At 46.8% G+C, this 15,000-nt stretch overlaps 1 protein-coding gene across 3 annotated transcripts in view; it reads left to right on the top strand.

Annotated features, from left to right (window-relative positions):
* lpp (LIM domain containing preferred translocation partner in lipoma) overlaps positions 1-15,000 on the top strand; it is a 392,743-nt gene that overhangs the window by 246,640 nt on the left and 131,103 nt on the right. For all 3 annotated transcript variants that reach the window (XM_031822309.1, XM_031822310.1, XM_031822311.1), the window contains one exon: positions 13,593-13,686. In XM_031822309.1, the coding sequence (XP_031678169.1) occupies positions 13,593-13,686 (94 nt within the window). The remainder of the gene's footprint in view (positions 1-13,592; positions 13,687-15,000) is intronic.

Genomic DNA, 15,000 nt, shown 5'->3' with positions numbered 1-15,000 from the left:
AAATGTTGACTCTGAATATGACCGGTTGCATCACCGCCTGGTATGGCAACTGCTCGGGCCTCCAACCGCAAGGCGCTACAGAGGGTAGTACGTACGGCCCAGTACATCACCGGGGCTTCCTGCAGTCCAGGACTTCTATACCAGGTGGTGTCATAGGAAGGCAATAAAAATTGTCATGGACTGTTCTCTTTGCTACCGCTCGGGAAGTGGTACCGGAGCGCCAAGTCTAGGTCCAAAAGGCTTCTTAACAGTTTCTACCCCAAGCCATAAGACTCCTGAACATCTACTTGAATGGCTACCCAGACTACTTGCATTGTCCCCCCTCTTTTACGCTGCTGCTACTCTATGTTGTTATCATCTATGCACTTTAACTCTACCTACATATTACCTCAACTAACCGGTGCCCCCACACATTGACTCTGTACTGGTACCCCCTGTATATAGCCTCCACATTGACTCTGTACCGGTACCCCCTGTATATAGCCTCCACATTGACTCTGTACTGGTATCCCCTGTATATAGCCTCCACATTGACTCTGTACTGGTATCCCCTGTATATAGCCTCCACATTGACTCTGTACTGGTATCCCCTGTATATAGCCTCCACATTGACTCTGTACTGGTATCCCCTGTATATAGCCTCCATATTAACTCTGTACCGTAACACCCTGTATATAGCCTCCACATTGACTCTGTACCGTAACACCCTGTATATAGCCTCCACATTGACTCTGTACCGTAACACCCTGTATATAGCCTCCACATTGACTCTGTACGGTAACACCCTGTATATAGCCTCCACATTGACTCTGTACCGTAACACCCTGTATATAGCCTCCACATTGACTCTGTACCGTAACACCCTGTATATAGCCTCCACATTGACTCTGTACGGTAACACCCTGTATATAGCCTATACATTGACTCTGTACCGTAACACCCTGTATATAGCCTCCACATTGACTCTGTACCGTAACACCCTGTATATAGCCTCCACATTGACTCTGTACCGTAACACCCTGTATATAGCCTCCACATTGACTCTGTACCGTAACACCCTGTATATAGCCTCCACATTGACTCTGTACCGTAACACCCTGTATATAGCCTCCACATTGACTCTATACCGTAATACCCTGTATATAGCCTCCAAGTTGAATCTGTACCGGTACCCCCTGTATATAGCCTCCACATTGACTCTGTACTGGCATCCCCTGTATATAGCCTCCACATTGACTCTGTACCGTAACACCCTGTATATAGCCTCCACATTGACTCTGTACGGTAACACCCTGTATATAGCCTAGACATTGACTCTGTACCGTAACACCCTGTATATAGCCTCCACATTGACTCTGTACCGTAACACCCTGTATATAGCCTCCACATTGACTCTGTACCGTAATACCCTGTAAATAGCCTCCACATTGACTCTGTACCGGTACCCCCTGTATATAGCCTCCACATTGACTCTGTACCGGTACCCCCTTTATATAGCCTCCATATTGACTCTGTACCGGAACACCCTGTATATAGCCTCCAAGTTGACTCTGTACCGGTACCCCCTGTATATAGCCTCCACATTGACTCTGCACCGGTACCCCCTGTATATAGCCTCCACATTGACTCTGTACCGGTACCCCCCTGTATATAGCCTCCACAATGACTCTGTACCGGTACCCCCTGTATATAGCCTCCACATTGACTCTGTACCAGTACCCCCTGTATATAGCCTCCACATTGACTCTGTACCGGTACCCCCTGTATATAGCCTCCACATTGACTCTGTACCGGTACCCCCTGTATATAGCCTCCACATTTACTCTGTACCGGTACCCCCTGTATATAGCCTCCACATTGACTCTGTACCGGTACCCCCTGTATATAGCCTCCACATTGACTCTGTACCGGTACCCCCTGTATATAGTCTCCACATTGACTCTGTACCGTAACACCCTGTATATAGCCTCCACATTGACTCTGTACCGTAACACCCTGTATATGGCCTCCACATTGACTCTGTACCGGTACCCCCTGTATATAGCCTCCACATTGACTCTGTACCGTAACACCCTGTATATGGCCTCCACGTTGACTCTGTACCGGTACCCCCTGTATATAGCCTCCACATTGACTATGTACCGTAACACCCTGTATATAGCCTCCACATTGACTCTGTACCGGTACCCCCTGTATATAGCCTCCACATTGACTCTGTACCGTAACACCCTGTATTTAGCCTCCACATTGACTCTGTACCGGTACCCCCTGTATATAGCCTCCACATTGACTCTGTACCGTAACACCCTGTATATAGCCTCCACATTGACTCTGTACCGGTACCCCCTGTATATAGCCTCCACATTGACTCTGTACCGGTACCCCCTGTATATATCCTCCACATTGACTCTGTACGGTACCCCCCTGTATATAGCCTCCACATTGACTCTGTACCGGTACCCCCCTGTATATAGCCTCCACATTGACTCTGTACCTGTACCCCCTGTATATAGCCTCCACATTGACTCTGTGCCGGTACCCCCTGTATATAGCCTCCACATTGACTCTGTACCTGTACCCCCTGTATATAGCCTCCACATTGACTCTGTACCGTAACACCCTGTATATAGCCTCCACACTGACTCTGTACCGGTACCCCTGTATATAGCCTCCACATTGACTCTGTACCGTAACACCCTGTATATATCCTCCACATTGACTCTGTACCGGTACCCCCTGTATATAGCCTCCACATTGACTCTGTACTGGTACCCCCCTGTATATAGCCTCCACATTGACTCTGTACCGGTAACCCCTGTATATAGCCTCCACATTGACTCTGTACCGGTACCCCCTGTATATAGCCTCCACATTGACTCTGTACCGTAATACCCTGTATATAGCCTCCAAGTTGACTCTGTACCGGTACCCCCTGTATATAGCCTCCACATTGACTCTGTACTGGTATCCCCTGTATATAGCCTCCACATTGACTCTGTACCGTAACACCCTGTATATAGCCTCCACATTGACTCTGTACGGTAACACCCTGTATATAGCCTAGACATTGACTCTGTACCGTAACACCCTGTATATAGCCTCCACATTGACTCTGTACCGTAACACCCTGTATATAGCCTCCACATTGACTCTGTACCGTAATACCCTGTAAATAGCCTCCACATTGACTCTGTACCGGTACCCCCTGTATATAGCCTCCACATTGACTCTGTACCGGTACCCCCTTTATATAGCCTCCATATTGACTCTGTACCGGAACACCCTGTATATAGCCTCCAAGTTGACTCTGTACCGGTACCCCCTGTATATAGCCTCCACATTGACTCTGCACCGGTACCCCCTGTATATAGCCTCCACATTGACTCTGTACCGGTACCCCCCTGTATATAGCCTCCACAATGACTCTGTACCGGTACCCCCTGTATATAGCCTCCACATTGACTCTGTACCAGTACCCCCTGTATATAGCCTCCACATTGACTCTGTACCGGTACCCCCTGTATATAGCCTCCACATTGACTCTGTACCGGTACCCCCTGTATATAGCCTCCACATTGACTCTGTACCGGTACCCCCTGTATATAGCCTCCACATTGACTCTGTACCGGTACCCCCTGTATATAGCCTCCACATTGACTCTGTACCGTAACACCCTGTATATAGCCTCCACATTGACTCTGTACCGTAACACCCTGTATATGGCCTCCACATTGACTCTGTACCGGTACCCCCTGTATATAGCCTCCACATTGACTCTGTACCGTAACACCCTGTATATAGCCTCCACATTGACTCTGTACCGTAACACCCTGTATATGGCCTCCACGTTGACTCTGTACCGGTACCCCCTGTATATAGCCTCCACATTGACTATGTACCGTAACACCCTGTATATAGCCTCCACATTGACTCTGTACCGGTACCCCCTGTATATAGCCTCCACATTGACTCTGTACCGTAACACCCTGTATTTAGCCTCCACATTGACTCTGTACCGGTACCCCCTGTATATAGCCTCCACATTGACTCTGTACCGTAACACCCTGTATTTAGCCTCCACATTGACTCTGTACCGGTACCCCCTGTATATAGCCTCCACATTGACTCTGTACCGGTACCCCCTGTATATAGCCTCCACATTGACTCTGTACCGGTACCCCCTGTATATAGCCTCCACATTGACTCTGTACCGTAACACCCTGTATATAGCCTCCACATTGACTCTGTACCGTAACACCCTGTATATAGCCTCCACATTGACTCTGTACCGTAATACCCTGTATATAGCCTCCACATTGACTCTGTACCGGTACCCCCTGTATATAGCCTCCACATTGACTCTGTACCGTAACACCCTGTATTTAGCCTCCACATTGACTCTGTACCGGTACCCCCTGTATATAGCCTCCACATTGACTCTGTACCGTAACACCCTGTATTTAGCCTCCACATTGACTCTGTACCGGTACCCCCTGTATATAGCCTCCACATTGACTCTGTACCGGTACCCCCTGTATATAGCCTCCACATTGACTCTGTACCGGTACCCCTGTATATAGCCTCCACATTGACTCTGTACCGTAACACCCTGTATATAGCCTCCACATTGACTCTGTACCGGTACCCCCTGTATATAGCCTCCACATTGACTCTGTACCGGTACCCCCTGTATATATCCTCCACATTGACTCTGTACCGGTACCCCCTGTATATAGCCTCCACATTGACTCTGTACCGGTACCCCCTGTATATAGCCTCCACATTGACTCTGTACCTGTACCCCCTGTATATAGCCTCCACATTGACTCTGTGCCGGTACCCCCTGTATATAGCCTCCACATTGACTCTGTACCTGTACCCCCTGTATATAGCCTCCACATTGACTCTGTACCGTAACACCCTGTATATAGCCTCCACACTGACTCTGTACCGGTACCCCCTGTATATAGCCTCCACATTGACTCTGTACCGGTACCCCCTGTATATAGCCTCCACATTGACTCTGTACCGGTACCCCCTGTATATAGCCTCCACATTGACTCTGTACCTGTACCCCCTGTATATAGCCTCCACATTGACTCTGTGCCGGTACCCCCTGTATATAGCCTCCACATTGACTCTGTACCTGTACCCCCTGTATATAGCCTCCACATTGACTCTGTACCGTAACACCCTGTATATAGCCTCCACACTGACTCTGTACCGGTACCCCCTGTATATAGCCTCCACATTGACTCTGTACCAGTACCCCCTGTCTGAATACTTATGTAAAAATGTCTAAAAACCAGTTTTCACTTTGTCATTATAGGGTATTGTGTGTAGATTGCTGAGATTTATTTAATTTAATCAATTTTAGAATAAGGCTGGAACATAACAAAATTTGGAAAAAGTCAAGGGGTCTGAATACTTTCCAGAAGGCAATGTACATCAAGTCCTCTTTAATTTACAACCTTTCCCTCACTCAGACAAGATGGCCAATCAACGAGAGGGACGGGGGCAACTTGGTGCTCAAGTTCAGGACGTCTGTCAGTCAAAACCCAGAGCTGTGAAGGACTGAGCTGTGATGACATGTATACTGTGTCATGTTACAGCCACTACGTTACAATTTAGGCTTTTATTTTTATTTTATTTTATTTATTTTATTATTATTATTTTATTTATTTATTACCCAAAACTGCCCTTAGTCGTAGATGGGAGCAAATGGCTACTGCCAGCTTAGTATTAAAGACGTAAAGGCTAAAAATGAGATTTTAACTGTATCATTTTTCAAATGCAACAGACTGGTCAGAGTGCTGTTTCCACATGACTTGTGTTCCTGTACAGACCCATCATGCATCCTGTACACACAGCGTCACCCTTAGGGTTGTAGGGGCCACCAGAGGCCACAGGCCCAGGGTCAGATTCCTCTTCACTAAAACACCCAGAGATGTATATCATTAGCAAGTTAAACACCCAACAGACACAACAGCCTTCAGGATGCTTTAACAGAACAGCATGTTGTGTTTTCAAACAACCTTCATCAGGGCGTTGCCCTAGCAACCTTCATCAGGGAGTTGCCCTAGCAACCTTCATCAGGGCGTTTCCCTAACAACCTTCATCAGGGAGTTGCCCTAGCAACTTTCATCAGGGAGTTGCCCTAACATCTTTCATCGGGGCGTAGCCCAAACAACCTTCATCAGGGCGTTTCCCTAGCAACCTTCATCAGGGCATTGCCCTAGCAACCTTCATCAGGGCATTGCCCTAGCAACCTTCATCAGGGCGTTGCCCTAACAACCTTCTTCAGGGCGTTTCCCTAACAACCTTCATCAGGGCATTGCCCTAACAACCTTCTTCAGGGCATTTCCCTAACAACCTTCATCAGGGCGTTGTCCTAACAACCTTCATCAGGGCGTTGCCCTAGCAACCTTCATCAGGGCGTTGAGGATACAGTGCCTTGCGAAAGTATTCGGCCCCCTTGAACTTTGCGACCTTTTGCCACATTTCAGGCTTCAAACATAAAGATATAAAACTGTATTTTTTTATGAAGAATCTACAACAAGTGGGACACAATCATGAAGTGGAATGACATTTATTGGATATTTCAAACTTTTTTAACAAATCAAAAACTGAAAAATTGGGCGTGCAAAATTATTCAGCCCCCTTAAGTTAATACTTTGTAGCGCCACCCTTTGCTGCGATTACAGCTGTAAGTCGCTTGGGGTATGTCTCTATCAGTTTTGCACATCGAGAGACTGGAATTTTTTCCCATTCCTCCTTGCAAAACAGCTCGAGCTCAGTGAGGTTGGATGGAGAGCATTTGTGAACAGCAGTTTTCAGTTCTTTCCACAGATTCTCGATTGGATTCAGGTCTGGACTTTGACTTGGCCATTCTAACACCTGGATATGTTTATTTTTGAACCATTCCATTGTAGATTTTGCTTTATGTTTTGGATCATTGTCTTGTTGGAAGACAAATCTCCGTCCCAGTCTCAGGTCTTTTGCAGACTCCATCAGGTTTTCTTCCAGAATGGTCCTGTATTTGGCTCCATCCATCTTCCCATCAATTTTAACCATCTTCCCTGTCCCTGCTGAAGAAAAGCAGGCCCAAACCATGATGCTGCCACCACCATGTTTGACAGTGAGGATGGTGTGTTCAGGGTGATGAGCTGTGTTGCTTTTACGCCAAACATAACGTTTTGCATTGTTGCCAAAAAGTTCAATTTTGGTTTCATCTGACCAGAGCACCTTCTTCCACATGTTTGGTGTGTCTCCCAGGTGTCTCCCAGGTGGCTTGTGGCAAACTTTAAACTACACTTTTTATGGATATCTTTAAGAAATGGCTTACTTCTTGCCACTCTTCCATAAAGGCCAGATTTGTGCAATATACGACTGATTGTTGTCCTATGGACAGAGTCTCCCACCTCAGCTGTAGATCTCTGCAGTTCATCCAGAGTGATCATGGGCCTCTTGGCTGCATCTCTGATCAGTCTTCTCCTTGTATGAGCTGAAAGTTTAGAGGGACGGCCAGGTCTTGGTAGATTTGCAGTGGTCTGATACTCCTTCCATTTCAATATAATCGCTTGCACAGTGCTCCTTGGGATGTTTAAAGCTTGGAGAATCTTTTTGTATCCAAATCCGGCTTTAAACTTCTTCACAACAGTATCTCGGACCTGCCTGGTGTGTTCCTTGTTCTTCATGATGCTCTCTGCACTTTTAACGGACCTCTGAGACTATCACAGTGCAGGTGCATTTATACGGAGACTTGATTACACACAGGTGGATTGTATTTATCATCATTAGTCATTTAGGTCAACATTGGATCATTCAGAGATCCTCACTGAACTTCTGGAGAGAGTTTGCTGCACTGAAAGTAAAGGGGCTGAATAATTTTGCACGCCCAATTTTTCAGTTTTTGATTTGTTCAAAAAGTTTGAAATATCCAATAAATGTCGTTCCACTTCATGATTATGTCCCACTTGTTGTTGATTCTTCACAAAAAAATACAGTTTTATATCTTTATGTTTGAAGCCTGAAATGTGGCAAAAGGTCGCAAAGTTCAAGGGGGCCGAATACTTTCGCAAGGCACTGTACTTGTCACCTACTGCTCACCTCTCGTTCATGAGGGGCTGGGGAGTTTTTAAAGCAGTTATTTTGGCTTTGCAATTTGGTCTAAGGTCCAGAGAAACTCAATATCTCAACTATTTTCATTGTGTATAAATCAGTGGTTTGACCACAGCTGCTCCTCTGTGTGTGTCTGGAGGCGAGGGTAGAAGAGATAAAGAGATCTATTGAACGGGGAGGGGGGGGGCATTGTAACGCTGTGGGATGGGAAGCACGCCATGGGTACAAGCTGATAAATAACAATAATAATTAATTGAATTTGTAAAGCGCTTTTCTCACAAATATATATATATATATATATACATCCGATCTGGAGAACAGTATTAACAAAAGGTCATTTTTAAAGCTCTTCTGAACAGATCAGTCTTTAGCTGTGTTTTAAAGGAGGATAGAGACTCTCCAGCCCTAATAGTGTCTGGAAGTGTGTTCCACAGCTGTGAAGCCCTGTCACCCATAGTGTTTAGTGATGTTGGTCCCGACATCACTAATGCTCTTGTGGCTGAATGGAAGCAAGTCCCCGCAGCAATGTTCCAACATCTAGTGGAAAGTCGTCCCAGAAGAGTGGAGGCTGTTATAGCAGCAATGTTCCTACATCTAGTGGAAAGTCTTCCCAGAAGAGTGGAGGCTGTTATAGCAGCAATGTTCCCACATCTAGTGGAAAGTCTTCCCAGAAGAGTGGAGGCTGTTATAGCAGCAATGTTCCCACATCTAGTGGAAAGCCTTCCCAGAAGAGTGGAGGCTGTTATAGCAGCAATGTTCCCACATCTAGTGGAAAGTCTTCCCAGAAGAGTGGAGGCTGTTATAGCAGCAATGTTCCCACATCTAGTGGAAAGTCTTCCCAGAAGATTGGAGGCTGTTATAGCAGCAATGTTCCAACATCTAGTGGAAAGCCTTCCCAGAAGAGTGGAGGCTGTTATAGCAGCAATGTTCCAACATCTAGTGGAAAGCCTTCCCAGAAGAGTGGAGGCTGTTATAGCAGCAATGTTCCAACATCTAGTGGAAAGCCTTCCCAGAAGAGTGGAGGCTGTTATAGCAGCAATGTTCCAACATCTAGTGGAAAGCCTTCCCAGAAGAGTGGAGGCTGTTATAGCAGCAATGTTCCAACATCTAGTGGAAAGCCTTCCCAGAAGAGTGGAGGCTGTTATAGCAGCAATGTTCCAACATCTAGTGGAAAGCCTTCCCAGAAGAGTGGAGGCTGTTATAGCAGCAATGTTCCAACATCTAGTGGAAAACCTTCCCAGAAGAGTGGAGGCTGTTATAGCAGCAATGTTCCAACATCTAGTGGAAAGCCTTCCCAGAAGAGTGGAGGCTGTTATAGCAGCAATGTTCCAACATCTAGTGGAAAGCCTTCCCAGAAGAGTGGAGGCTGTTATAGCAGCAATGTTCCAACATCTAGTGGAAAGCCTTCCCAGAAGAGTGGAGGCTGTTATAGCAGCAATGTTCCAACATCTAGTGGAAAGCCTTCCCAGAAGAGTGTAGGCTGTTATAGCAGCAATGTTCCTACATCTAGTAGAAAGCCTTCCCAGAAGAGTGGAGGCTGTTATAGCAGCAAAGGAGGGACCAACTCCAACTCCATGATTTTGGAATGAGATGTTTGACGTGCAGGTGTCCACATACTTCGTGGTCATGTCGTGTCTACAGAACCAAGCTATTTAAATCAATTGTTTATTTTTTTATATTTTTTATTTGACCTTTATTTAACTAGTCAAGTCAGTTAAGAACAAATTCGTATTTTCAATGACGGCCTAGGAACAGTGGGTTAACTGCCTTGTTCAGGGGCAGAACGACATATTTGTACCTTGTCAGCTCTGGGATTTGAACTTGCAACCTTTCGGTTACTAGTCCAACACTCTAACCACTGGACCTACCTGATACCATTGGGTCATTGTCCTCTGATCGTCTTCTGGGATGGATGCAGTAGGTCCACTGGGTCAGTGTTTTTTGTACAGTAGGTGTGACACATTATGTTGTTACAAGTAGAAACCTAAACTCATCATGTTGGTCCCTGTGTTGTGTTGCTAGGGTCCCAGCTGTACCTAGGGCGGACCTGAGTGCACAGTTAGACCTCATTAGACCGCGTTAGACCTCATTAGACCACGTTAGACCTCATTAGACCGCGTTAGACCTCATTAGACGGCATTAGACCTCATTAGACCGCGTTAGACCTCATTAGACCACGTTAGACCTCATTAGACCGCGTTAGACCTCATTAGACCGCGTTAGACCTCATTCGACCGCGTTAGACCTCATTCGACCGCGTTAGACCTCATTAGACCGCGTTAGATCGTGTTAGACCGCGTTAAACCTCATTAGACCACGTTAGACCTCTTTAGACCTTGTTAGACCTCATTAGACCTCATTAGACCATGTTAGACCGCATTAGATCGTGTTAGACCGTGTTAGACCTCATTAGACCACGTTAGACCTCTTTAGACCTTGTTAGACCTCATTAGACTGCTTTAGACCGCGTTAGACCACGTTAGACCTCTTTAGACCTTGTTAGACCTCATTAGACCGTGTTAGACCTCATTAGACCGCGTTAGACCTCATTAGACCATGTTAGACCGCGTTAGACCTCATTAGACCACGTTATACCTCATTAGACCACGTTATACCTCATTAGACCTCATTAGACCACGTTAGTCCTCATTAGACCGCGTTAGACCTCATTAGACCTCATTAGACCGCGTTAGACCTCATTAGACCGCGTTAGACCTCATTAGACCACGTTAGACCTCATTAGACGGCATTAGACCTCATTAGACCTCATTAGACCGCGTTAGACCTCATTAGACCGTGTTAGACCTCATTAGACCACGTTAGACCTCATTAGACCACGTTAGACCTCATTAGACCGCGTTAGACCGCATTAGACCTCATTCGACCGCGTTAGATCGTGTTAGACCGTGTTAGACCTCATTAGACCACGTTAGACCTCTTTAGACCTTGTTAGACCTCATTAGACCTCATTAGACTGCTTTAGACCGCGTTAGACCACGTTAGACCGTGTTAGACCTCATTAGACCACGTTAGACCTCTTTAGACCGTGTTAGACCTCATTAGACTGCTTTAGACCGCGTTAGACCTCATTAGACCACGTTAGACCGCGTTAGACCTCATTAGACCACGTTAGACCGTGTTAGACCTCATTAGACTGCTTTAGACCGCGTTAGACCTCATTAGACCACGTTAGACCGCGTTAGACCTCATTAGACCACGTTAGACCTCGTTAGACCTCATTAGACCGTGTTAGACCTCATTAGACCGTGTTAGACCTCATTAGACCACGTTAGACCTCATTAGACCGCGTTAGACCTCATTAGACCTCATTAGACCGTGTTAGACCTCATTAGACCGCTTTAGACCTCGTTAGACCGCATTAGACCACGTTAGACCTCATTAGACCGTGTTAGACCTCATTAGACCGTGTTAGACCTCATTAGACCACGTTAGACCTCATTAGACCGCATTAGACCTCATTAGACCTCATTAGACCGTGTTAGACCTCATTAGACCACGTTAGACCTCATTAGACCGCGTTAGACCTCATTAGACCACGTTATACCTCATTAGACCTCATTAGACCTCATTAGACCTCATTAGACCGTGTTAGACCTCATTAGACCGCGTTAGACCTCATTAGACCACATTATACCTCATTAGACCTCATTAGACCACGTTAGACCTCATTATACCTCATTAGACCTCATTAGACCACGTTAGACCTCATTAGACCACGTTAGACTTCATTAGACTGCGTTAGACCTCATTAGACCGTGTTAGACTTCATTAGATCGCGTTAGACCGAGTTAGACCGCGTTAGACCGAGTTAGACCGTGTTAGACCTCGTTAGACCGTGTTAGACCTCATTAGACCGCGTTAGACCTCATTAGACCATGTTAGACCTTATTAGACCTCATTAGACCACGTTAGACCGTGTTAGACCTCATTAGACCGCGTTAGACCTCATTAGACCACGTTAGACCGTGTTAGACCTCATTAGACCGTGTTAGACCGTGTTAGACCTCATTAGACCGTGTTAGACCTCATTAGACCGCGTTAGACCTCATTAGACCACGTTAGAACCGTGTTAGACCTCATTAGACCGTGTTAGACCTCATTAGACCACGTTAGACCTCATTAGACCATGTTAGACCTTATTAGACCTCATTAGACCACGTTAGACCGTGTTAGACCTCATTAGACCGTGTTAGACCTCATTAGACCGTGTTAGACCTTATTAGACCTCATTAGACCATGTTAGACCTTATTAGACCTCATTAGACCATGTTAGACATTATTAGACCTCATTAGATCGTGTTAGACTGTGTTAGACTGTGTGTGACTGTGTTAGACTGTATGTGACTGTGTTAGACCGTGTGACTGTGTGTGACTGTGTTAGACTGTGTGACTGTGTGTGACTGTGTTAGACTGTATGTGACTGTGTGTGACTGTGTTAGACTGTGTGTGACTGTGTGTGACTGTGTTAGACTGTGTGTGACTGTTTTAGACTGTGTGTGACTGTGTTAGACTGTGTGTGACTGTGTGTGACTGTGTTAGACTGTGTGTGACTGTGTGTGACTGTGTGTGACTGTGTTAGACTGTGTGACTGTGTGTGACTGTGTTAGACTGTGTGACTGTGTTAGACTGTGTGTGACTGTGTGTGACTGTGTGTGACTGTGTTAGACTGTGTTAGACTGTATGTGACTGTGTGTGACTGTGTTAGACTGTGTGTGATTGTGTGTGACTGTGTTAGACTGTGTTAGACTGTATGTGACTGTGTGTGACTGTGTTAGACTGTGTGTGATTGTGTGTGACTGTGTGTGATTGTGTGTGACTGTGTTAGACTGTGTTAGACTGTGTGTGATTGTGTGTGACTGTGTTAGACTGTGTGTGATTGTGTGTGACTGTGTTAGACTGTGTGTGATTGTGTGTGACTGTGTTAGACTGTGTGTGATTGTGTGTGACTGTGTTAGACTGTGTTAGACTGTGTGTGATTGTGTCCGCCTACTGGGATTGAAGAGACGCTGTTGCGTCCGTGATGTGTATGCCGAGGAACTTAAAACTTACTACCCTCTCCACTACTGTTCCATCGATGTGGATAGGGGGGTGTTCCCTCTGCTGTTTCCTGAAGTCCACAATCATCTCCTTAGTTTTGTTGACGTTGAGTGTGAGGTTATTTTCCTGACACCACACTCCGAGGGAACCTCACCTCCTCCCTGTAGGCCGTCTCGTCGTTGTTGGTAATCATGCCTATCACTGTAGTGTCGTCAGCAAACTTGATGATTGAGTTGGAGTCGTGCGTGGCCACGCAGCCATGGGTGAACAGGGAGTAACAGGAGAGGGCTGAGCACACACCCTTGTGGAAGTGGAGAAGTCCGGGACCCAATTGCGCAGGGCGAGGTTCAGACCCAGGGTCTGTGTTAGACTGTGTGAGGTTGAATGTATGACAGCGTTGTGTTGTGTTGCAGGCTCCCAGCGGTGCCAGGCCTGAGGAAGAACTGGAGAGGCTCACCAAGAAGATGCTGTATGACATGGACAACCCTCCGGCTGAGGAGTACTTTGGTGAGACTTGTTATGTACTGTATGTCTCTGACCTCCCCCCCAGTTTTCCTAAGGGGCAATCTCCTACACCACGTTAGAGGGTTGAGGCCCTACCTTTTCCTAAGGGTCAATCTCCTACACCACGTTAGAGGGTTGAGGCCCTACCTTTTCCTAAGGGTCAATCTCCTACACCACGTTAGAGGGTTGAGGCCCTACCTTTTCCTAAGGGTCAATCTCCTACACCACGTTAGAGGGTTGAGGCCCTACCTTTTCCTAAGGGTCAATCTCCTACACCACGTTAGAGGGTTGAGGCCCTACCTTTTCCTAAGGGTCCATCTCCTAAACCACGTTAGAGGGTTGAGGCCCTACCTTTTCATTTGGGCCAGATAGTCACCTACTACTTTTGACAGGATCAATCATTCATCATCTAGTATGTTGGATTGCCTAACTATCCAAATCCATTCCCATGCACACACCCAGGTGATAATACAGTAGGGCAGTAGGGGAGTAGGGCAGTAGAGAAGTAGGGCAGTAGGGGAGTAGGGCAGTAGAGAAGTAGGGCAGTAGAGAAGTAGGGCAGTAGAGAAGTAGGGCAGTAGGGCAGTAGGGGGGGTGGGGCAGTAGGGGGGTGGGGCAGTAGGTGAGTAGGGCATTAGAGAAGTAGGGCAGTAGGGAAGTAGGGCAGTAGGGAGGTAGGGAAGTAGGGCGGTAGAGAAGTAGGGCAGTAGGGGGGTGGGGCAGTAGGGCAGTAGAGAAGTAGGGCAGTAGGGGGGGTGGGGCAGTAGAGAAGTAGGGCAGTAGGGAGGTGGGGCAGTAGAGAAGTAGGGCAGTAGGGCAGTAGGGCAGTAGAGAAGTAGGGCAGTAGAGAAGTAGGGCAGTAGGGAAGTAGGGCAGTAGAGAAGTAGGGCAGTAGGACAGTAGAGAAGTAGGGCAGTAGGGAGGTAGGGATGTAGGGCAAGCTAAATGGACACTCCAACGCCAATGGAGCTAAGGTGATCCTGTGAGTCACAGCCTCTGAAGCATACGGTACCGAGAGGAAATGTAGAACCTTAGGTACTTTCTCTCTCTCTCTCTCTCTCTCTCTCTCCCTCTCTCTCTCTCCCTCTCTCTCTCTCTCTCTCTCTCTCTCTCTGTCTCTCTCTGTCTCTCTCTGTCTCTCTCTCTCTCTCTCTCTCTCTCTCTCTCCCTCTCTCTCTCTCTCTCTCTCTCTCCCTCTCCTCTCTCTCTCTCTCTCTCTCTCTCTCTCTCTCTCTCTCTCTCTCTCTCTCCTCTCTCTCTCTCTTCTCTCTCTCTTCTCTCTCTCTCTCTCTCTCTCTCTCTCTCTCTCTCTCTCTC

The sequence above is a fragment of the Oncorhynchus kisutch genome, linkage group LG4 (assembly GCF_002021735.2).
Source record: "Oncorhynchus kisutch isolate 150728-3 linkage group LG4, Okis_V2, whole genome shotgun sequence".
In the NCBI taxonomy this organism is placed as follows: Eukaryota; Metazoa; Chordata; class Actinopteri; order Salmoniformes; family Salmonidae; genus Oncorhynchus; species Oncorhynchus kisutch.
The sequence above is the reverse complement of the archived record's forward strand: the minus strand, read 5'-3'. Positions and strand labels throughout refer to the sequence as shown.